This window comes from Podarcis melisellensis, assembly GCF_964234715.1.
Source record: "Podarcis melisellensis genome assembly, chromosome: 12".
In the NCBI taxonomy this organism is placed as follows: Eukaryota; Metazoa; Chordata; class Lepidosauria; order Squamata; family Lacertidae; genus Podarcis; species Podarcis melisellensis.
Window position 1 is genome coordinate 41849684 of NC_138544.1, and position 23840 is coordinate 41873523.

A 23840-nucleotide genomic window follows, 5' to 3' on the forward strand; every position below is an offset into this window, starting at 1 on the left:
TTGAGCTGGGATGAAGACTCCTTCCCTTATGAGAAGAATGCAGCTCCCTAGAATAGATCATCCTGGTTCCACACCAGCAATAAGCATATGATAGAGGGGGGAAATGTGTTAACTGAGCATTCCACATTTATTTTACACAGAAAAAAGGTACCTTCCTCCAAGGGTCTTCTGCTGGTTCCCTCACTGCGAGAAGTGAAGATACAGAGATGCAGGCAGAGGGCCTTCTCAGTAGTGGCACCCTCTCTTTGGAACACCCTCCCTTCAGATGTCAAGGAGATAAAGAACTATTCAACTTATAGAAGACATCTGAAGGCAGCCCTGTATTGGGAAGCTTTTAATGATTGATGCTTCATTGTGTTTTATATAGTCTATAAGCCACCCAAAGTGGCTGGGGAAACCCAGCCAGATGGGCGGGGTATAAATATGAAATTATTATTATTACTACTACTATTAGTAGTAATGTTCTTTATATTGTAGTACAGCACCATTTACCACAGTAGGAAACAGCAGGTATTAAAAGTTATTTCAATATACGGGCACCCCCATTAATGGAGAGTATCACACACTTTCAAACAACAGTGTTCAGCTTGTGCATGTTTTCAGTTAAACAAGAAAATCTCTCTGCTGTCGTCCCTTTCCCCCTGCAGACAAGGTTTGGAAATACAGATTTAGGAGATACAGTGGGTTGCAGCTCTGGGACTTTTCTCAGAGCAAGAGCAATGACATAATTTGCAGGAGCACCAGGATACTTGAAAGAATCTCCTTGCCTTGACAAGTGAATGAGGTGATAAGGAGGCTTTCAAGTTTCTTTGAGACATATTAGCAGAGCCATAAAGCAGGGGTGGGGACTCTCTGAGCCTCCAGATGTTTCTGAACTACAGTTCCCATCATCCTTGGCCATGCTTGAGGCTGGTGGGAGTTGTATTTCAGCAATATCTGGAGGGCCAAATGTCCTCCACACCTGCCAGCAAGCTAGGAGGAAAATAATTAAGCAGAGACAGGATACTTTTTTCCCTTTTATTTCATGGAGGTCTAACTTCATGTTAGCAGTTTATGTGGTGATGCTTATTTGCAAGATTGTTTTCATTTCTAATTAAAAGCTGAAAGGTTTCATTTCAGCTGGCTAAGATCTTTTGTTAAAGCTCAATGTGTTTTACAAGTTGAACCTATGCAGTTAGAAGTAAGTACCACTGAGTTCAAAGGAGCTCAGCCCCGGAAAACCATGCATAGGATTGCAGTCATGCTGAATCTAAGAAACTAGGTAGTGTGCTATGTTCTGTTGCTCTTTGAAGTTTCTGTGTGGTAATGGATCAACACAGCTGCCTGAATTTTTGGGCTTGCTAAGGGAGCTGTTGTAATAAACTCCACCACAGACTGCGCTAGAGGAGTAGAAAGAAAACCCTAGGACTAAACAGCCCTGCAAAATCAGGCAGGCACAATAAGGGAAGAGCTGGTCCCATGTGAAGTGAGATCCTGTCAAATCACATTTGTCAGTAGTGGAAATTCTGAATCACAGAAGAGTCTTGAATTTTCAAAGCCAGAGGACATCACATCTTCTTACTTTGTTGAGGTTTTAAAACTGCTTGGGAATAACTGGCTTTAATGAAAAACAAAGTTAGTAGGTACCAGATGTTTTCTGTGCCTTAAAAAGGAATGCAGCTGTCTGCTCAAAAGCAAAATTCCTAGCAGTGGAAAAGCTTCTGCAGAAGCAGTTAAAAGTAAGGACCCCTGACAGTTAAGTCCAGTCGCAGACAACTCTGGGGGTGTGGCGCTCATCTCGCTTTACTGGCCAAGGGAGCCGATGTTTGTCCACAGACAGATTTCCGGGTCATGTGGCCAGCATGACTAAGCCACTTCTGGTGAAACCAGAGCAGTTCACGAAAACACTGTTTACCTTCCCGCCAGAGCGGCACCTATTTATCTACTTGCACTGGCTTGCTTTTGAACTGCTAGGTTGGCAGGAGCTGGGACCGAGCAACGGGAGCTCACCCCATTGCGGGGATTCGAACCGCTGGCCTTTTGATCAGCAAGCCCAAGAGGCTCAGTGGTATAGACCACAGCACCACCCGCGTCCCGCAGCAGCAGTTAGTACATCAGAAATGCAGTTAAAAGTTAGGATTCTATCAAAACAGAACTTACCCTTTTTCCTTGTTCCTTACAACCAGCCAAGGTGAATCTCTGCCTGTCATTGACTCTGACCCCATCTGCTGTTGGTCTCCCTGCCTTCTGCCCTGCTAGTCTCAATGGGCACCAGCCCTCACTCTTGTGTAGTGAGACCTGGAACAATGTACTGGGCAAACTGGGACACAACTAAGCTCTATGCACAAACGCATGTGCAGAACCCAGATACTGAGACAGACAGAGATAGGAGAAGCAACTTAGGAAGGCAGAATCTTGAGTGAAGAACAGGAGCAAGCCTATGCACAAGAAGCGGGTGGAAAACACAGTGGCATAAGTTAAGCAGGGCTGCCGCTGCTGCGCTAGCTAAGCCTGCCAGAGGGAAAGCAAGCCTTTAAAATAGTGTTTCACTCCAGGCTGCCAGCCAACATGACCAAGCTGAGTGGACTTGGGATCCAGCTTAAATCCTCCTCCCTTTCCTACTGGTTGCTCTTTCCCTGGAAAAGCTGCTCTTTGCCACTGAATCAGAGCAAACATCAGTCCACGGAAAACCACGTAAAAAGCATGATTTGGAACAAGGAAATGGCAGGCTGGCAAAGGGTTTGTCCACAATTCCTCTTGTCTCACTGCTTTCATCCAGAGAAAACTGCTCCTTAGTGTTCAAACAGCAATTTGGGTTTTTTCCGCAAATTATCATTTGTTCTGATCTATCACTAAAGAGCAGGGCAAGGGGAAAACCACTCAGGCCATGCCTAGAAAGTGTGGGTCAGGCGGAAAGCTGATCGGACCCATCTATTCTAGGCATGGCACAAGCAAAGTGTGGCTGAGCCCAAAGGGTTAATCACTCACTGCTTCTTAGTTTAAAATACCCCACACAAGCTGCTTTTCTCATTTTATGAGACATTCCTGCAGTTCTGTTATACTAGTTTGTGCATAACATGCAGTCAGCCATTTTGATAAGGAGGACTATACCTCTTGAGAGGTCTATAGCGCCCTTGCTTGCTTTTGAGGATCCAGTGTAGGTCTGGTTGGCCACTATGGGAACAAGATGCTGGACTAGATGGAACTTTGGTAGATCTTTATACCTATATGAGGGTTTTTTTTAATGAAATCTATGAATATCTGTTAGGATCTTCTATGACTGAAGCCAAAGGCAATTTAGATAAGAGTCTAATTTTAAACTTATCCTAAGATTACTAGATATTCAGTTTGCAATCCTATATACACTTTCCTAGGAATGTGCCATGGACTAGGAGTCAGCTTCGCCTGCTGAACAGCAGCCTGAAGGGGGAGAAGGCAGAGTGACTCCACCTGCAGCTGATCAGCCTTCAAGGACACACAGGAGAAGGCCCTGATGAGAACCAGCTGGCTTCAGCCTTCTTAAGCAGAGCTTCCAGCAGCAGTCAGATGCTGAAGACAATGCTTGTAGTTTCTGGTATTGCCTTGCTGTTACCTGCTCATCCTGACCACTGATCATTGGATGACCTGACCTGACCTTTGGACTGTTTGACCATGCGGATTGCTGTTCGCCCAACCCTAGGACTGGACCTGACTTCGTATGCTGTCTCGGCCTCCAAGTAAGTACACCTCAGACTCTTCTGGTTGACTGGCCTCCCACTCCACTGAGCTCTGCACGTTGTTGCTCAGCAGTGAGACTACGACAGGATGAGTCTCGATGAGCTCAATGGTGTTGACTTCTGAGTGCACATGCCTAGGATTGTATTGTAAGAGATTTTGTTTTATTGCTACTGACCCTCCACAGTTATTTGCCCATAACAAGGGTATATTAAAATGAATTTATTTTTATTTTTCTGTTACTAATGGAAGAATAGGCTCTTTATGCAATCAAATCTCCAGTTAATACAATTAGCAAAATAATGCTTGCAGCTGCTTGAACATAAAGTATTTGACATTATTGATTTTATCGAGTGGTTCCGCCCCCCCCCCCTTTATCAAGTGTTTTTAAGTAGATTGATCACCCCTTACCAAAGATCTTGGCATGTAGGAGTCTTTTTTAAGTAAATTGTTAGTGTATGAAATTATACATCTCCTCAAATTGAATATAGGGGTATAATACACTGACAGCAGGTTTATGGATGGTACATAGTAAATTAGCATAAAATGAATTTGCATTGCATTAGGATAATGATTGTCCATTCATCTTTAGTAAAAGAGAGCCATTTTGATCGTTTTAAATAAGGAAAGAGAGAGTTGTTCCAAGTACATTTGTGATCAGTTAAGTGTCTCTCGTTTCCAGCTCAGGCTCATTAGAAGGCAACTGCAGGACTTGCTCAAGCCCTTTTTACACTGTCTGCAGGCAAAGCAGCGAATTTGGGGCGCTTGCCAGGCAGTGCACATTCCTGCCGACATTCTCAATGAGGAGATTGTACAAATAAGGAAACAAACAATCTCCAGTCACACTGACTTTCAGGGCAGGCAAAATAGCAGGTGGGCGGCTGAAGACATGCAGGAAAATCTATCCGTGCTTACCAAAAAGGGGAAAGGAATGACATGAGTGGTTTGAGAGAGCGAAAGCGCCAAAAGCTGTATCAAAGTCTTGGAAAAGATAACTAAAAATAGTTTGGAACTGGAAACTGCAACATGATTTACAGACCAATCCTCTGCACGTTTACTCAGAAGTAAGTGCTGCTGAGTTCAATGGATTCGCATACTTTTGAATTCCTTTTGCACCACTGTGGCCAAGTTGCAGGGGTGCTTCATTCTCCTATTTGAAACCAAAAGCATAAGCGGCCTGCCTTTAAAGCACACACATCTCAAAGAATCCTGGGAACAGCAGTTTACAGAACTGCAACTCCCAGCATCCTTAACGAACCAGTTCTCAAAATTCTTGGGGGGACAGGAAAATATGTTCTACATGTATGGTGTGTGGACAGACTCTGGCTCAGTTGGGCCTTAAGCTGCTAACAGAACAGCTCGTTGTGTTTATAACCACCAGGTCCTGCTATAGATTTTTATTCTATTTATTTTTTATTAAAGTTCTGTACTTTAGGAAGTAGGTCGAAGGTGGTCAAAGGCTTAGTGGCTTCTGCTTTTACTGCTGGGCTGTTAAGAAGACATGCAGTTGGGAGTGTGTTATCCAGGGTATTTGAGTGTCCCCTAGTTTGTCTTGTGTTTCTTGTGTCAGTATGGTTGTTGTTTTTAAATAAGTCTGTTAGGTGCTTTAAGCCTTTGGCTTGCCATGTTATTGTTTGGATGTTTTGTGCTGCATGTTGGAATAGTGGCTACTTTTTCCTTCCATGCTTTAAGCATGGACTGTGTGGACCTGTTTAGTGATTTGGGGGATTTTCCTTAGTTTTTCTTTTGGAGAATTGGATATGTTGTTGTAGCGTGTTTTCAATTGTCACTTGTCTCCATGTGCACCCATCATTTTGTTTTGTTTTCTAGGATGTATGGGATTACATGGCACACTTGGTTAGCAATGAAGTTGGTTTCTGGTTATTCGTACTCCTAAATATGAAGGGAGAGTTAAACTGAGGCTAGTTTGGGAATCTGCTCATCATATCCCTTATATAAGTTTATTCTTCTCTAACTGTATCAGTTATCAAGCTGATCATTTGCAAGAATGTGTGCACATTGTCTGGGCTCTTCCTTCCTTCCTCCTTTCTCTTTCTTTCTTTTTAAAAGCTCAATAGCAAATAGGCTTGTTCAATATTCACACAAAACCAGGGGTGCCAACTTGAATGAAATATTGGGGGGAGGGGCCAGGTAAGCCCCACCCCACATAATTGATCACAAGACGTGGCGCGCGCACACCCCATTTGAATGCCCATCAACATGGGAGGTGGCCCCCGCAAATATTATTAGGAGGGGCAAAGGGACCTTGGGACCTAGGAGTTGGCTCCTATGCACAAATAGTACATTGTTTGGCCTCCCCTTTGTGAATAAACAGAGAAAGCTTTTTAGACTTCAGCTGGGGTTCCCTCTTCCTTCTGCCTAAAATCCGCATGAGTTTGCTGCGCCTTGAAACAAAAATCTCATTGCACTCAAAAGGTGCTCAAGAGATGTCTGCTGCATTAACTGCAGATGGCCCCCCTCCTGTCTGCCGCCTCTAAGCTCCACCTGCGGTAGCAGGTCAAAATAAACAACCTGCAGGAAGTTGATGGCTTCTAAGCAGCTGTCCTCGTAGTGGGCACTTGTTGTATCTGTTATTTGGAAGCAGAAGGGAGAAGATTGATTTTTTTTCCTTGGAGAAAATGTTTCTTTTGTGTAAATAAATTTAAAGGGCAAGATTTAAATGGATTAACAAACTTTCTGCAACCCATTATAAAAAAAGAAGCTAGGGGCAGCCAGTTCTACATGTGCAGTAATGCTTGCTTTTGTAGAACACATTTTTATGGATTGTTGCATAATCATTTGTCTGCAATGGAAAATGCAGGTGGTGGTCAAAGCCAAGTTTTTTGGTTGTTGGTTTTTAAAAAATCAACTTTCTTTGATCAATAAAATCAATCAAAATGCAGAATTCTAGCTTATTCTCTGGAGGGGTAAAGGGGAGCTGAGACAGAGACCACCACCCTCTCTAAAGGAATGCTTTACAAATGCTTCCTTTAAGCAAAATTGCAATGTAGAAAATATTCACTTAATCCATTCTTATTGGGACAGGGTGTTTTGTAAGGCCTTGATCCGGCAGAAAACGGCCTCTGCAGCTGCTCCATCCACACAGTGTTGCAATTGTGGGAGCTCATTAAGATTCCTGGGAGCGTCTCTTTTTCTCTTGCGTGGCTTTGGAATGCCTCATTAGACATTCAGCAACTGCCCTCTTCAGAGCACTGCGTCCAACTTGTCCTAGCCAAAGTTTACGGCGTATAAATTAGCGATTCCAACAGATTGCTGCTCTTTTCTGCCTTGGCATAAAGCTGGGTAGTCACAGAAAAATGACTTACTATCTGTGCTCAAGCTTAAGCATAAGAACCAAGAAGTTAGCTTTGGGAAACTGAACGCAACTCTTGACCATGCAGCTTCCCTCCTTATGAACGACTGTTAGGGAGTCAGGAATCTGCAGAGGCCCAATACAGGCAAGGGCGTAAAATGAATGTCTATAAAGGTCTTTGGTACTCCTACCAGGGTGTGAAATGAAGGGACATGTAAAGAGTTAGTGTGACATAAAAGATCATAAGAGATTGTATTGCTTAAAGCAAATGTGAGGGATTAAACATATACCGGTATTTCTTCCCCGAGTCAAAATAGCATCAAATTCAGTCTTGTTCCCAACCCGCCATCACAATCTATGGTGACTAAACAAAGTTACATAATTTGCAAAACGCAAGGTATTCTGGATATCACTAATTGGTGGCCTCCCTTCCAGCACCCCAAGGAAAGCACTGCAGCTATTTCCAACAAAGCGATGCCTGAGTTAGCAAAACTCAGTGTAGCACAGCCACACTTCAGGACAATAGATCCCGATGTGATAGAGCTGACAGCTTTGATATGCTAATTGCAAACATTATGCCTGACTCCGGTTATTTTAAACTGCTCATTTGTGCCAATGTGCTTTAAGTTCAGTGTGGGACTTGCAAGTTTTCTCCCTGAAATAAATCATAAACTTTTCTGCTCATTTTTTAAAAAAAGAAAATGAAAATTTACAAAGCCTTTGAGAAAAGGTAAAGGCCTGTCAATGCCGATGAAAACAATTCCTGCCATGATATATACCGGTTTGCAACACACATTTTTTTAAAAAGCATTTAGATTCAGGAAACTGTTGTCATGGAAGTTGTGGGACATGTCATGTGCGACTAAGTCAGTGCACTGCCCCATCTGGTCTAATGCCAATTTATAGTGACTGGCAGTGGCTCCAAAGAGTCCAGAATGAGTCTTTTCAGCTCTGCTGAGAGCATAGCTCCATTCATAGAGTATGTGACTCTTAATCGCAGGGTGGTGAGTTCAAGACCCATGTTGGGCAAATGATTCCTGCACTGCCATGGGTTGGACTAGATGACTCTTGTGGTCCCCTCTAACTTTGCAATTCTATGAATTGGGAATCCCAGTGATTGAACCTGGCACTAATACAAAAAAAGCTTCTGATCTATCATTCCTCTTTGGTCCTTCCTCTGTTGCGTATTAGGCAGGAAAAGAGAGTCATTAGCAATCTCTTACAGCCTCTGCTTATGCCAATTGCTCAAGTCAGAGCCAATTATTGGTATCCCAGAACTGACAAGATGCTTGAAGATGTTTAGCTAGCATGTGACCTTTACCTATCACATCAGATCAGTACAGAGACTGACACCATTGGTCAAGAGATTATCAGTTACTCCTTTACAGGAGAAATTCTGAAGGAAACTGAAGTTTGGTTTCTAATTAAGCAGCTATCAATTTGATCCAAGTTACTTTGGAATTTTTCTAGCCATTCCGTAACTTACTATTTTTGGCAAGGTGACTGAGCACTTGGCAGAAGACCGGTTTCAAGCAGGAGACGTTGAGCTGCTAAATTTCTTGAACGACTCTGCTCAGCCATTACTCACAGGAAGAGGCAACACGCGGGACCTGTGGGACCACACCTTCAGGTCCTGCTGTCACACAGCCCTTTCCCGCTTCCCATGGGATCAGGACAAATGCCTGCAGCAGGGATTCTGGTGTGGACACTGCAGAAAGCTGGCCCAAGCATAAATCGCTTCTCTGTTGCAGGTGTTTGACCTGAACATACTGGAGAAGATCAGGGCTAAAGCCATGGGCCTGAAATCACTTTGGACTTGTAGTGCCCTTTCACATGTGCAATGGCTGAATAGATCCAAGTCTACTAATAAATACTGAACCAACACCTGGCTTGAAACCTGAGCCAAATTGCTTCAGTAGGGCTGTTTCGTGATGTTTGCTTAAGGACAGGTAGAATACCACTCTTTTTTCTTTGAAATATCCAATGCCATCTTTCAATACCATTAATCATCAAATTGCACTACGCCACCTAGAAAGGTGGTGTAGGTGTTCACTATATTTATTTCTCTCCTTTCCTTCAGGGAATTAAATATTATTATTTGAGTTATATGCCACCCTTCATCCTGTTTGGTTTAAAAGGTTGTAATTTGTTTAACTGGTGAAAGGCCTGGGTGAAGAGGAAGGTTTTTGCCTGGTGCCTAATGATATGCAACGAAAGTGCCAACTGAGCCTCTCTGGAGAGAGCATTCCACAAGTGGGAAGCCACTTCAGAAAAGGCCCTTTCTTGTGTTGCTGCCCTCGAAATCTCTCATGGAGGGGGCATGTGAAGGAGAACCTCAGATTATGTTCACAGGGTCTGAGTCAGTTCATATGGGAAGAGGTGGTCCTTGTGGTATTGCAGTGCTATTGAGCCGTTTAAGGCTTTGTATACCACTATGAGTTGGGCCCAGAAATTAACTGGGAGCCAGTGCAGTCGGCAAACCTTGGTTCTCCTCCCCCATTTTGTCTTCACAACAACCCTGTAAGGTAGGCTAGGCTAAGAGGTATTGTCTATTCTGTAACTATCCACTGACCTTCGAAACCGAGTAGGATTCTGAACTTCTATCACTCTAGTCCTGGTGTAGAACTTTAACCACTGCTTCACACCATTTCACTTGTGTGTAACAGGGCAATCTTAATTGTGATGATACTAGTTTGCTTATATTCTAAAGATCCAGGTAGTGATAGCTGGCAGCTGATTTATGGATGGGGGTACATAAAGAATACTGCGTAAAGGAATTTTCATTGACTTCCCTCTTGCACCTGAGCGCCCAAGTGATTTGCAAGAAATGTCTTTCATCAGATGCAACTACATTCCTTCTGAAGGACAATAATTATTTACTGTAATGCATATCTGGTTACCTTGTAGATAAGTTGCTGCATTCGCTTGACAAGGGACTTCCCTGAAGAATAAGCTGCGGCTGGGGGAGAATATTGTGATCAGTTTTAAGGCAAAAAGGTGAGTGGTGTATATTACACATGCGAACTCAGAGCTGAACGTATAATGCTGGTACTTCCCTATAATGCCTCGAGGGGATTTCTCCCAGCATGTTTTAAGAAATTAATTCACTCCTTCAACTTCTGTGATCATAATGTATTAAGCAGGGTCTTTTCTGCAGTGGTGCCACACTTTTGGAATGCCTCCCCCAAGTAGGTTTTCTGGCTCACAGCAGGCTGTAAGATTTAAGAATCTTTCAGGCCCTCTGTGTTCACAGGGATCAAACACCAGCAGTAGTTTTCAGATTAAGTCAATTAGTGGTTTTATGTGTTTCACTCTTGCTTGCATGTCACTTTTGAGTACTTTTTACTTCAAAAGGCTGTTTAGAGATTTTAATACAATCAGTACCTGATTCAATTGCTACCAACAAACAGGTGATATGCTAGCTTGTACACACAGTTTCACTGCAATCTAATACCATCCAAACCTGGAGCATCAAATTCCAAAACAGCTAACAATTTTCTTTATTCAGATCCCACATAGCAAATGTCAGATACAGCGGTTAGTCTAGAAAAATACATTTTAAAAAAATCTTCAGCAGACCACATTTCCTGTAACAAAAATCTGAAACCTATTTTACAAATCAATCTACATTATTAATGTAAAAAGGAATCCTGAAATTTAGCATTTTCATTATATCCGAACATCCATCTATTCAAGCATAGGCTTCTGCTATTTATAGATGTTAGAATTTGTCATACATTTCTCTAATGTAGCTCCTGTACATATTAAATAAATCAGAGGCTCTGCTTGTAGTGCATTAACCATGTAAGCAAGCACACTCAGTATTTTTCCAGTACCGTTTGCATTACAATTCTTTGCATGCAGATGTAATTAGCATTTAAAAGTGCACAAGTAGCCCATTTCTCTGTGGAAACTCAGACATCCATTCGAGGCATCACAATACCAGTTACTTAGCTACACCATTATTAGAAATGTAGGACAAGGAGGTACTCTGAAACTATATGCAACAGTGTATATAGATATTTTTTAAAAAGAAAAAAAAAACACTGTTAGAATTAATTCTGTATTTACATCCAATTTCACTACCACAGGTTCATGACAATAATTCAGTACAGTGTGGAAATCAACCTTCAGTTAGGATTGTTAGGTACTATTTAGGTAAAGTGTAGCCCAAAACATATCCTGAAAAAATGAACTTTATTAGTTGAAAGCTCTGGTTCATCACAGACCATGGCATATCCTCTGCAGGATACGTGTACCAGTTCAGTGTGTGAAGTAATACTAGTGTGCATTCAAGAGAGCCAGCAAGAATATGTGCAAAGTTCAAACAATAAAATAGCAAACCTCACGTGAGGAATTTACACTGGCCACTGTTAGCATTTGTTTAAGCCTGTCAAATAGGAATGCAGAAACCCTGTGGACAAGATACAGGAATGATCTTATGGTTTAACACGTAAGCATATTATGTAATTATTCGCTAAAAATGCCCATGGAGGTTTTCAAAGTCAGTTTATGGGGGTTATATTCCCCAAAACAAAGTGGTGAACCTAAAATTAAAAATCAATATTAAAACACTATTCCAGGTTATCCAGTTTGAGATCGAGGCTTAGCTTCTCTCCCCGTGGAATCCAGTGTGTACTAGTTATGCAGTTTAAAACCTTGAAACATTCACAACATTAAGTGAACTGTAAATAAGTTTTAATAGTTCCACAAAAGCCCAGGTAAAACAAATCACACACTCTTCCCTCTCCCACAAAAGTGCAAAAAACATCAAGTTGCTGCTTGGTCCACAAATGCATAAATGTACAAAAGAGGTGCAGTTTCTGCTGAAACCAAGTTGTTCTCCTACTAAGGCCAGTTTCACCGGAGAAATTCAGCGTCCAAAGATGGAGTTCAATTCCAGTAGGATTAATTCTACAATCTGGTTCTGATACACTGTGTGAACAGCTATGTTGCCAGTCTCTTTCTCTGGCTTCAACAGGGTTGGACCAAAGACTATGGCTATGCTTTGATAGGTCATTCGGTTCTTCTCTCCATTTTCTACAATTCTGAGAGAGAAGAGGGGAGAGAGCAAACACTGAACTTCCAATACAAATTCATATCACAAACGAGAAGGCAGATAGCATAATAACTTCCCTAATGAAATTCTGTATGCAGGTATCCTAATCCAGAAACACTGATATGTGCAAACAGCTTCAACTAAGCAATTGTCACATTCACAGGATGCTTTCTCAGATTATAAAACGAATGAAGCCTGCGCATACTTTTTGTATCCTTCTGGAACTTTGCAGCATGATCAGTCTCCATTTCTCCCTGGGGAAGCACACAGCCACATATATCTGCACCAATGCATATCAAGACCTCTCACAGGCAGCTAAACCCCCTTTATAGGTCTGGCCCCTTTTTCCCACCACAAATTTACACAAAACTGAGTTTAAAAAAGCAATGCTTGAACTTGTTTTTCTAGAAGGCAGGCACAAGGGGGCTGGGACTGGCTGGGCAAGGTGACCTCCAGAGCAAAATAGAAACGTGATTTCATCATGTTTCTTCATTTGTGGATGTGAAAAACAGACCGAGCCACATTTTTCTTCCATGCACTACTTACCTCTTGAGATGTTTGAAGAGCACCTGCATGGTATCTTGATTTGGCTTTGGCAACTGTTTAATCAGCTCTTTTACAGCATGAACACGGTGTCTAGGCTCTTGTTCTGGAGAGGGAGAGGGGGAGAGAGAACTTTTAAGCACACTGCTTTTCACTGTTTATGGTTTGATTGCAAGGACATTAGCTAATGCATATTACCACCTAGTGGCCATAGTGAACATAGCCATTCTACAACAACAAAACTAGAGAAAATGTATTTGCCTCTTGCAGAATTGACTCCTGAGACTTCTACAGCATCTTAATGCTGTGGAACTCGGCTTAAATGAAACCTGGGAATGGGCAGTTCACTACAAAAAGTAACTGTCCCTCTTAGGTATATATTTACACTTCTCCCTGTTTACAAAAGCTAAGAAAATAATTAAGTGATTCACCCACATGTGTGAAATAGCTTAATTAAATGTGTGTGCATGTTCATGTGTAATTGTTCGCTATATTGAAAATCATATGTTTCAGATAAACAAAAGGAATTTTTAAAAGATGGGACCATATCCACACAGTTTGAATTTCATATTCATTTTGCTTGGATATGTGCTCTGCATAATATAATGCACTGCTTGACTATTTGCCTCACTTTGAAAATGAATTTGATTTTCATCATTTCTCTGCACCTATCCACTTAAGTGCTTTCTGTTGTTTCCTTTCAGCAGGAATGGCTGACCTTCAGCCCTCCAGGTCTGGCTGAACAGCACCTCCCCAACCATTGCCTATGCTGGCTAAGACTGATGAGAGCTGGATTCCAACATCTGGAGAGCCACAGGTGTGCAGTCCAACTTTAAGGAATATTCAGAGCACTTCCCATACATAATTGTGTTGCAATTCTAACAATAGCCTGCAAAGTAGATCAGTATTATCCTAACGCTGCAGATGAGTATGAAGTTCTGAGGCCAACAGTCTGTGATTTGTTTAAGCCACAATCCTAGTGAGGACATGACCAAGGTGAAATTTGAATGGGGGGGGGCGCTTTCTGATTTTGCAACTCAGTATCTTATTTTTGTATAACTGTCTGACATGGCCGTAGTTCTGCAGTTGCTATACAACTGTCTCAGGGTGGAAGGCTTCTTTAGCATATACTTACTGATTGCATTAACAAAGTCATTGAAATGAGTGTAAGTGAATAGTGGTTCTGGCAGTTCTCTAAAAAACATTTTCAGAGCTCCTGTAATCACATGGATATCTTCCCATTTACTGTCGTTCAAATCCAGTTTTTCATCTGAAACAGATACAGTATTAGAGTGTTTAGCTACATGAGCCATCACAGTTCTTATTCTAGAATACAATGTTCAAACAAGGTATGAAGGTGTGTGCGTGTGTGTACACACACAAAGTCATACCTCGGGTTACGAATGCTGCGGGTTGCGCACTGCGCCGAACCCAGAAGTACTGGAATGGGTTATTTCCGGGTACTTCCAGGTTTCAGCGCTCGCGCAGAAGCACCAAATTGCATCACGTGCATGCACTGTGGGTTGTGAACGTGCCTCCCACACAGATCACATTTGCAACCTGAGGTATGACTGTATATGTGCACACACACACACACACGTTAAAGATTAAAAACCTACCATATTTTTCGCTTTATAAAACACTTTTTCCCTCCTAAAAAGTAAGGGAAAATGTGTGTGCGTCTTATGGAGCGAATGGAGGCTGCGCGGCGAAGCCAGAACAAGGAGAGGGAGCGCTGCGCAGCGCTCCCTCTCGCTGTTCTAGCTTCTGGCTTAGCTGCGCGAAGCCTCAGCAGGGCAACGGAGTGCCTTTACCCGCTGCCCTGCGGAGGCTTCGAGGGCTATCCCAGAAGCCAGAACAGTATGAGGGAGCACTGCGCAGCTTCTGGGATAGCCCATGAAGGCTCCTTGTGCCCTGCGGAGGCTTCACGCGGCTCTTGCGGACTGCCCTTCCCCCACCTCCCAGAAAAGCCCCCAAGTGCCGCATGCTCTTTAAAGAGCCGTGCCTAGCGTGTCTTGGGGGCTTTTCCCCAAGGAGGGAGAAGGGCAGCCCGTCGCTGACGGGCTGTCCTTTTTTCCACCTTGTAGAAAAACCTGCAAGAGCCGCGCTCCCTTTAAAGAACGCGCGGCTCTTGGCTGGCTTTTGCAGGAGGGGACAGAGGGCAGCTTAGCCGCGTGCAGCCTCTTCCAGTCAGGGGGAGCCTTCATCCCGCTCCCCGGGAGAGACTTCGGTGGCTATCCCAGAAGCCAGATCCCTCTTGCTATTCTGGTTTCTGGGATTCAGAACATTTTTTTTCTTGTTTTCCTCCTCCAAAAATTAGGTGCGTCTTATAGAGCGAAAAATACAGTATTTCATAAACAAAATATAATTTGTTAGTTGATGTATTGGTACAGTGGTGCCCCGCAAGACGAAAGAGTTTTCCGTTTTTGAGTCGTTCCGCAAGAAGAAAGCCCATAGGGAAATCTCCGGGGACCTCTTTTAAATGCTGGCGGTGGGGAGCAAAGCCTTTCGCCCCCCTCTGGCCTTCAGAAGAGGTCCAGGAAGGCCGGCGGGGGCGAAAGGCTTTGCTCCCCACCGCCAGCATTTTAAAAGCGGTCCGGGATAGCAGGGAATTGCGCTGCGCTTTCCCGCTATCCAGGACTGCTTTTAAAATGCTGGCCGTCGGGAGCAAAGACTTTCGCCCACCGCCGGCCTTCAGAAGAGGTCCAGGACCTCTTCTGAAGGCCGGTGGTGGGCAGCGCGTTTCTCCGCTATTCCGACGGCTTTTGAAGGCAGGCGGGGGGAGCAAAAGACTTTCGCCCCCCGCCGGCCTTCCTGGACCTCTTCTGAAGGCCGGAGGTGGGCGAAAGTCTTTGCTCCCCCCCACCTGCCTTCCCGGGACAGCAGAGACTTCTCCGCTGTCCCGAGGCAATCTTAAAATGCTGGCGGGCAGCAGCGAAGCCGCCCGCCAGCATTTTAAGATCGCCCGGGACAGCGGAGAAGTCTCCCCTGTCCCGGGGGCTTTTAAAATGCTGGGGGACGGCACCGAAGGCTTCGCTGCCGCCCGCCAGCATTTTAAGATCGCCTGGGACGGGACAGCGGAGGCTTCGCTGCCGCCCGTCAGCATTTTAAAATCGCCTTTTAAAATGCTGGCGGTCTGCAGCAAAGCCCTCCTGTCTCCGGAGCTTCCGGGGCGGGAGGTGGGGAGAAGGGCTTTTCTTCCCACCACCAGCCTTCAGAACAGCCTTCTGAAGACTGGCGGTGGGAAGAAAAGCCCTTGCCCCCCCCAGCCTTCAGAAGAGGTCGGGGGACAGACTGTCCCCGGACCTGGTCTGAAGGCAGTTTCCATAGGAATGCATTGATTGATTTTCATTGCATTCCTATGGGAAACCGTGCTTCGCAAGACGAAAAACTCGCAAGAAGAAAAAACTTGCGGAATGAATTAATTTCGTCTTGCAAGGCACCACTGTACTTTACAGATGCTAAGAACTAAATAAATTTAGTGTTAACACTGCAAACTACTAGTTGTTACGTATAGCAACTTACCATGATTAACAGCAAATCTCAACTTCTGTATTACTGCAAGATTGCCACTAACTCTATACAGCCCGTCAACATCCAATCCTAGAACAAATTTTAAAGTTTTGTTCAGTAAGTGGTTACGAACGCCGCGGGTTGCATTTATAGGTGTAAATTCATGTTTTAGAATGAACAACATTTATTTTAATAAAATGCACTAAAAAAAGAAATGATTACACTCCTTCAAAAAGGTGATACAATTTTCATAAACAAGAAGAATTATACAATATTCAGCATTTGCTGACAAACTCCTCCTTATATTCCATCACAATGGGCTTCCAATTGTCCTTTAGTGTTGGGGTTGTTGCTTTTCCTAGAGTCTCTTGAAGTTGGTAATTTTGCCCAGCATTTGAAGGCTTAACTGGACAGATGGTGGTAGCAGGCAACTATCAAGAGTGGAGTACACTGTCTGTCATCCTCGACCTCTCCATTGCTGCAGCAGCAGGCACTCAAATAGACTGAGAAGTTTGCTTCTGCTAATGCTTTGAAAAGTTCTGTCTACTTGTTAAAATTAAATCTATGTGGCAAAGTGAGCTATTCTGGAGGTCAACAAGGTATTTAAACAAACTTGTTATTACAACATAATCTTGCATTTCTTTTTTGAAGCTGTAGACTGTGTCTCCTTTTGGAATAGCAGAAGGAACACAATCAGGCTGCAATCCTACATGCTTACCTGGAAGTAACTCGCATTAAACTCAGGGGGACATATTTCTGAATAGGCCATGATTGCACTATAAAGCATTAAAACACAGTTGTATAGGAATAGTTAAAAATGGAAAGATTCTAAAGTTTCTAAGCAAGTCATTTCCAGTAGTTAAGGAGGAAAAGGGCTGAGAAACTATTTTTATGGTTCACAGAGTGTACATTATGCCCCGATATGTGTCTATAGTAGTAACATGTCCTTCTATGTAAAAATTTTACTAAGCCTCTAACCAGTTACTATAAAAAACATTAATATTAAAAAGTGAGGTATCTTTCACCTACCATGTTCTTCAACATATTCAATACACAGTTTCACAAATTTTGGCACAGTGCTGTTCTCTCTTTGACACAAGCTGTTTAGATTGCAGCCAAACACTTGATCTGAAAAACAGGGAAAGAAAGCAGTTTACAAGTGATTGAGCTGAACTTCTCAGAGTGAACAGGACTTCCAACAAAAATGATACCAGCTGGAGGGGATTCCCAACCAGCCTTGTCTTGCTAGCAGGCAGCAAGATATTGACATGGCCCATTGTGACACCTTTTGTACTGTACTCCAGCAGGTTATTTCATTTTGCAGAAAAGGGCTGTCCTTTCAGGAAGGGACTTGGGGTTGTACTTGTTTGTTCCCTGGCCCTAAAGCCTGGGGGGCGGGGAGGGAGAGAGAGATGGCCCCTTTTCTCCAGGTGCTGTTTCCTCTGCTTAACCCCTCTGCTTCCATGCAAAGAAGCCAGCAACAAAAGATTGTCAGCACTGCTGTACATCTTCCCTCAATTTCACATCTTAAATTAGTGAAAGACTGTAATGTGATGCTCTGGGCCTCGGAAGGCATATAGCCAGAATGCGCAGCTAGCTTATAGGAATCTACTCTCTCCCTTTTGCTGGAAGCTAGATGACATCCCTGAAACTCCACTGCAGCATCATACAGAATGGAATGAGAAATCGGCTACCTTTTCCCTTCTGCTTGTGAGCGGAAATGTTGGCATGCAAAAAGAGACAAAATGAGGCACAGCACTTAAGACCCATACTCAAGAACATAACCTCCCCCCGTGTGGAAAGACTCCCCCTTCCTTCATTCCAGGTTTTTGAAAGGACTTGGGTTTTTTGTGTGGAACAGTTTCACAATAAGATTGGGCAAAATTCTCTTTCATTAAAGATGTGCTCCTTTTGGGCAACAGATGACAGAATGACCTAAGTCAGACCCTGATGTCTTCTGAACTTTACACTAATTATAGGTCTAATTTGTAATATTTCCAGAGAAAAGCAGTTTCAAAAAACCCTTATACCCTCTGAGAATGGCATAAAGTTGCTCCTGAGTGAACGAGTTTGACCCGAATTGGGAGAAATGAAAGAGGCCTTAGAGTCGGTGGAACCAGAAAACTTGCCCAACTTTCTAGCAGTGCTCACCACCACCAGTGGCAGGGTGAGAGCACACAACCTGGAAGACAAACTGATTTTTGGCTAAGTGGCAAATCTCCTCTGCTCAGTGACAAGTCTAGCCTGACACTGCATCCCTGCAAAGGAAAAAGTGTGATCTGATGGATAGTGTGTTACATTTCTTACTGAAAACATCTGTATACAGATCCATATATGGATACAGAAAGGGACTGTCTGTGCAACATTCTGGGTTATCTTGAGAAAAGTATTTTCTCTCAACCCAATGAGCCTTAGAGCTGCAAGGACACAAATATGTTAAGTGTAATCCTCAGAATAATACTGTTTTTGGTCTTTAACGTGGACACTTCAAAGGCTGTATTTCCTAGGGACATAAGATACCCTTGGGGTGGGGAGAGCTAAGAAATACTGAGAAGCTGGCTATTTCCTCTTAGGGCTGTAAGGCTTTGGCTGTGTCTCTGTTTTCCTGGAAGATTTCCAGAAGAGAAGCCATGTTATTTTGTTGCAGTAAAAACAAAGACTAACAAATGTGTTATGTCACAGGATGTGTTGTGGTTGTCTTGGGTGTCTGTTATTTTATTCCCTCTTTACAGGACTACAGTGGACAAAGAAAGTCCTTGTGGGAACTAATGGGAGAAGATATTCTCCCTCCACATAGGAATGTATAAGTGAAAGCCACGCCAGGTAAGTTTGGACAGGAAGGCCCAATCACAATCCCATGCTGCAAGTAGTCTCTTTTTGTCCAGACATACAGAAAGAAGAACAGCAAAAACAGCTGTGGAAGCAGAAACCAGAACCATATAACACCAAATATTTTAAAGTTGAGGACTCCTCTAAAAAATGGAAAACATGCCTGTGCTGAACTTCATGCTTAATGTTTTCTTTATTGTGGACAGAGAGATTACAAAGAATCTTCCCTGGGAAGACTATTTTTATCTTGAAAAATTCTTTTGAATTTAATACCAACACAGATCTTCAATGTGCAGCTATCTAGGATTTAAAAAATTAATGCTGCAAGCAACCAAGCTCACTGCTATTTCCTGAGGAAATAGCTATCCTACTCAGACGTAAGAAATTGGTGTTAATAGTCTGCTAGCCAAGGGTTATTACAAATATTGAAAACAAAAAGCTTACCCTTGATATAGCCTTTTTCACGGACTGCTTGCAATGTGGGTCTGCGGGTTAAAAATTTCTTCAGTTTCGTTTTGGTCTTTTTCTGTTCTGAAGCATCAATGCTGCCAGATAATTTTATTGCTGCAAACGAAAAACAAGCAAGCTGCATATAAAAAAACTGGTGTGTTTTAAGCTATTTTGTCCTAATTTATAAAACATAGTCTGTGCTGAAGGTGAAATCCTCAGAAGAAGAAATTGCAATATAATATCAAATCTGAATATCAACTACAAGAGTAGCCACTAGGCAAGTTCCAAATATTTATGGCAGAGAGGGGAGACGGTTTCTTCTTTTCACTTGCTCAACTCAGAGCTGTGCTCTGCCCCAAAGCCAACTCAAGTGACTGATTTATAATGCAATCCAATCTCCCATGGAGTTGGCGTAGTTGAGACAGAGAAATCCTTCTGCCCAGCCCTGTTGGCCTGTGCTGGTGATGCCCCTGACCAAACAGCAGGCAGAAGTGGCCAGTGGTGGCATTGAAGCATAGGCATTTACTCTGAATTTAAACTTACAACGAAGTTTTTTGGAGTCTTTATGGTCCTTTTCTTTGTCCTGTTTTTCCACCCCAGGAGAATCTGGCACCTCATCATCGAATGGCTCATCAGACTCGACTGTCTATTGAGAATAAGAAAAGGATTGAATGTCTTTGTTGCTACCACGTTTAACAGCTCTTCTTTATTAGGATGATTTCAAAATTACTAACACAAGATTTAATGAAACTGATAAAATGATTTTGAAGCCATTTTCATTTTACAATGGAACATAGATTTCCAATGGACTCCCTATCCACAAGGCATCTGTAAATCACTTTTGCAAGCAGAATTTTCACTGCTGCGAGCAAGTTAATCACTCTTGTTTGTACAAAGTATGACAAAGATGCAACACCGTTGTAATATGTACTGAAAATTGGTCTTGGTGGTTTCATACTCTGGAAACACCTGTTGGCAAAAGTCTTCTCAAGCAAAAGATCTGAACTATACAGTTAAGTCAACCTAACAAAGCTCTACTGACTCTCTCGGCTAAACGTCTGACGCTGATGGAATCATTCAGTTAGTGCCAGGCAAATCTTGTGCAAACTGGGAAAGCTACTGGCAGTGTCCCAGTAAAGCTACGTACCTGGAACAGGATGTTTGGGACAGCATTTCAAGCAAACTGCCAGTTATTTTATTAGTAAGTAACTTAATTGTTTGACCTAAATACTGAAACACCATGATTCTCCACTCTAAAATTCCTTCTAGGATTGCAAAAGCCAGCATTTTTCCTTCTCAAGTAAGTCAATCAACAAAATAGTTAACTTTCCACATTCACTGCTCTGAGCCCCCACAGATTTACTATGTAAAAGCCTAGTTAGAAAGCTATAAATCAGTTCTAACCCTCTCTACCCTAACCTATTTCCTCTTTGTAAATCAGAGGAAAAATCATCTTTAACCCTGGAAATTCAGGAGGAATTCAGAACAAAGGTACAAGAGGAACCACAGATATATGCATCACTCAATAGCAATTCAGAGCCTACAGAAAGTGCAAAAACAGGTTCCTGCTTAAGAAGGTCCTTTTCTTCAGTAGCTAAATCAAATCTTTAACAGACCAAGCAAAACTGAAACACCAATAAATCTGTACAAGACATATTTGTCCACTTGGGACAGAACTGGTAGACATTTGAGTATCTCAAGAATCAATCTGTATATGCAGCAGTGAAAGTGACAAGATCATTAGGTGCAATGCCACAAGTTTATCAACGCCACATGCTAAACACTACTGCAGGGATTCCTTCGGAAATTGCAGTACAGGAACACACATACATCTGCACATGCCTCTTCTCAATCCCAAAATAATATTGGACTATATCAGGGGACAAAGAAATGGTCCAAACAAGTCTTGAAGACCTGGCTGCAATTCAGCTCACACAGTATATACTTCAGGACATAAGCTAGAACTCTGGTTTCTCTTCAGATCGTATAAATCTTTCGCCTTTTACTAGATAATGTTCCTTTTAGAATCTCAACGTTTGAACATACTTTTATCAATATATTCTTATAGTGGTTGGCAGTCAACTAAACTTTACTCAGAGTAGACCCACTGAAATTATTGGCTAATTTAGGTACATTAAGCATTAGTTGGACACAACCCTCAGTTAGAATTACAAGAATATCTTTTTAGTTTTCGAAAAATATATTCTGTGGTTATTTGAGGTGATGATTTTTCCTCTATTGGCCATAATAAAGATAATGATCTCACTAGCTTATTTTTATTATCATCATCTTATTCAGTTTTCCCACCCTTCATCCCAAAGGAGCCCAGGGCGGGAAACAAATCATTAAAAACATTCTAAAAACAATCCTCATCCACTGATGTGTCTCAAAATTCCAGAGCAAGTGCTGCTTTGGTCCTATATTGTGGTTTAGTTAGTTGTTTCAGGGTGGAGTATTCATCAAACAGTCAAGCAAGAGGTAGAAATTGAATGGTGGTGGGGAGAGCAATAACTTATGATGGTTTGCAGATAAAAAGTTTATAATCTAAGTACATACCTGGTTACTGATAGCAAAATTAAGAACTTTAAACCATTCATTTACAGAAATGTCATTATCCGACTGGATTAATAATTCAGTTCCTTGCCGTGTTTTCAGCTTTAAAATAAAAGAAATTTGGGCATTAGAATGGAAGTACGTATTTTATCTGTTGCTCCAAAATACCCGATTGCTAGGTCAATTACTATATTATACCCTATCTATTCTAAGAAAACCCAACAGTTTAAGACAATTATATGCCACCTAAATATTCACATTTATATGTTATAAGACTTCTAAAGGTTTGTCGTAAATATTTTTTTGTAAAATGCTTAACTCATTACCCATTTTTTCTATGGTCATGTTAAGTACCCAAAATAAAGTTAGGCAAAAACAGTCACCTCAATCACATTCTTCTTGCTCGATTTCTCCTTAGAAGCCCAGTCGACAAATGCACCCCTGAGATCCACTGTGAACTCTGGCTTGGATTGGTTGACCCCAAACTTCTGGAGGGAAAAACAAACATTGCCAATTTGTTTTGAGAGGGCTTCCCTGCCCCAGACATTGCACAACCTGCCCATACATGCAATGACTGTTTTCGGCGTGTCCGATATGTGTGCAACTGGGCACACGTGCATCACGCTGAACTCAGAAGTTACCCAAAAAGTCACAAAAGGGAGTGGAGCAGCGGTTTGCAGGCTTTTTCAATGGTGTTTCAAAAACACACAATTTCACATGAACACATGATGCCTTAGAATGTAACCCCTGCATGAACTGGGAGTTGCCTGTGTTATATTCCTAAATTCCCACCGCAACACTTGTCTCCACCATGGCCCTGTTGGCTATTGACGTTTAGTGGGCTGGACAAGGGGTCTACTTTTGTTTTGTCTTAACCAACCTTGGGAAATATGGGCATTTCAGATGGCTTGGGAGTGCTTACAAATCCCCATTTTGAATTCCATCAGTTTAAAAGAGTCACTTCTTTGTGCCATGGCCCTGGGCCACTTCATACAGAACAAAGCTTCTCCACTAGGTGGAGCTGCTCGTTTTAACCCCCACCCTGCAATCACTTGTACTGCATTGATGCACGTATCTCCACATGGTTGCATTAACAGTAGAGATGTGGGGGAGGAGTCTGAAAATACAGTAACTTTCCAGTACTTACCCAGCTAGTCCCACCTCCTTGAGTCTTGGTAAACAATAACGAGGGACCTTGCAATACAGCCCATGATGACATCCAGTTTTTTCTGTAGGAGAGGTAGGCAATTGTACACAGTCAAGGAGATTGATCAAATAACTGAGACCGCCCAGTGGTGCTTGACAAATGACCCTTTGTATCACTGTGTCTACTGGTATAGCTGTTATTGACAAAAAGCCAATTTGGCCTACTGAAATCACCGAAACAGGAATGCTACATAAAAGCAACCCTTTATTTTGAGACTAACTAGTCACATCAGGCTTGTCTGTACAGAGCTTGTCTGAGGCCTGGGGTGGGAATAAAGCTATAAATTCAAACAAAAAGACAGCTGGTTCCTGGCAGGGGCCCCTGGCCAGCTGAGCCCTCCAAAGCCTGGGGCCAGTGTGCCCAGCTGTCCCCACCTCCTAGCATGGGCCTGAGTCACAGTAGCTCAAACTTACAGCACACACTATATCACGTTTGTGTGTTGTATGTGCAATATGTAGCCAGGCTTATTCTATCTATTCTCTTACATTAAAATGCTCTGTTTAGAACCCTAACAGTTGCAAAGAGAGCCACTACAGATTGGCTTCAACCAATAACACTGCAAAAATGTTGTATTTATCTCACTTCCAGAAAACTTCCCCAGAAAATCCAAGAAACTTAAAATTGCTTTCCTAAACATGTTCCTTGTGGTGAGTGTGGCTGCAGGCTTTAAAATGCTGATC

General features: G+C 42.5%; 1 protein-coding gene and 1 long non-coding RNA gene across 11 annotated transcripts in view; one reads left to right on the forward strand and one right to left on the reverse strand.

The window, feature by feature from the left end:
- LOC309353438 overlaps window positions 1–13727 on the forward strand; it is a 28347-nt gene extending 14620 nt beyond the window's left edge. Inside the window, exons 2-4 of the long non-coding RNA XR_014161853.1 lie at window positions 3354–3695; window positions 9914–10003; window positions 13313–13727. This is a non-coding gene — a long non-coding RNA (uncharacterized lncRNA). The remainder of the gene's footprint in view (window positions 1–3353; window positions 3696–9913; window positions 10004–13312) is intronic.
- Window positions 10483–23840, reverse strand: part of ARHGAP12 (Rho GTPase activating protein 12) — a 68768-nt gene continuing 55410 nt past the window's right edge. For 5 of the 10 annotated variants that reach the window (XM_081931646.1, XM_081931643.1, XM_081931641.1 and 2 more), the window contains 10 exons: window positions 23101–23182; window positions 22337–22438; window positions 21957–22055; window positions 19944–20046; window positions 19395–19514; window positions 17151–17249; window positions 16134–16211; window positions 13744–13878; window positions 12612–12714; window positions 10483–12054 (listed from right to left, as the gene is read on the reverse strand). In XM_081931646.1, coding sequence (XP_081787772.1) covers window positions 11880–12054; window positions 12612–12714; window positions 13744–13878; window positions 16134–16211; window positions 17151–17249; window positions 19395–19514; window positions 19944–20046; window positions 21957–22055; window positions 22337–22438; window positions 23101–23182 — 1096 coding nt within the window. In that variant the 3' untranslated portion in view covers window positions 10483–11879. Of the gene's footprint in view, window positions 12055–12611; window positions 12715–13743; window positions 13879–16133; window positions 16212–17150; window positions 17250–19394; window positions 19515–19943; window positions 20047–21956; window positions 22056–22336; window positions 22442–23100; window positions 23183–23840 lie in introns of all 10 variants that reach the window. The other 5 variants (XM_081931645.1, XM_081931642.1, XM_081931639.1 and 2 more) reach the window with 1 other exon arrangement.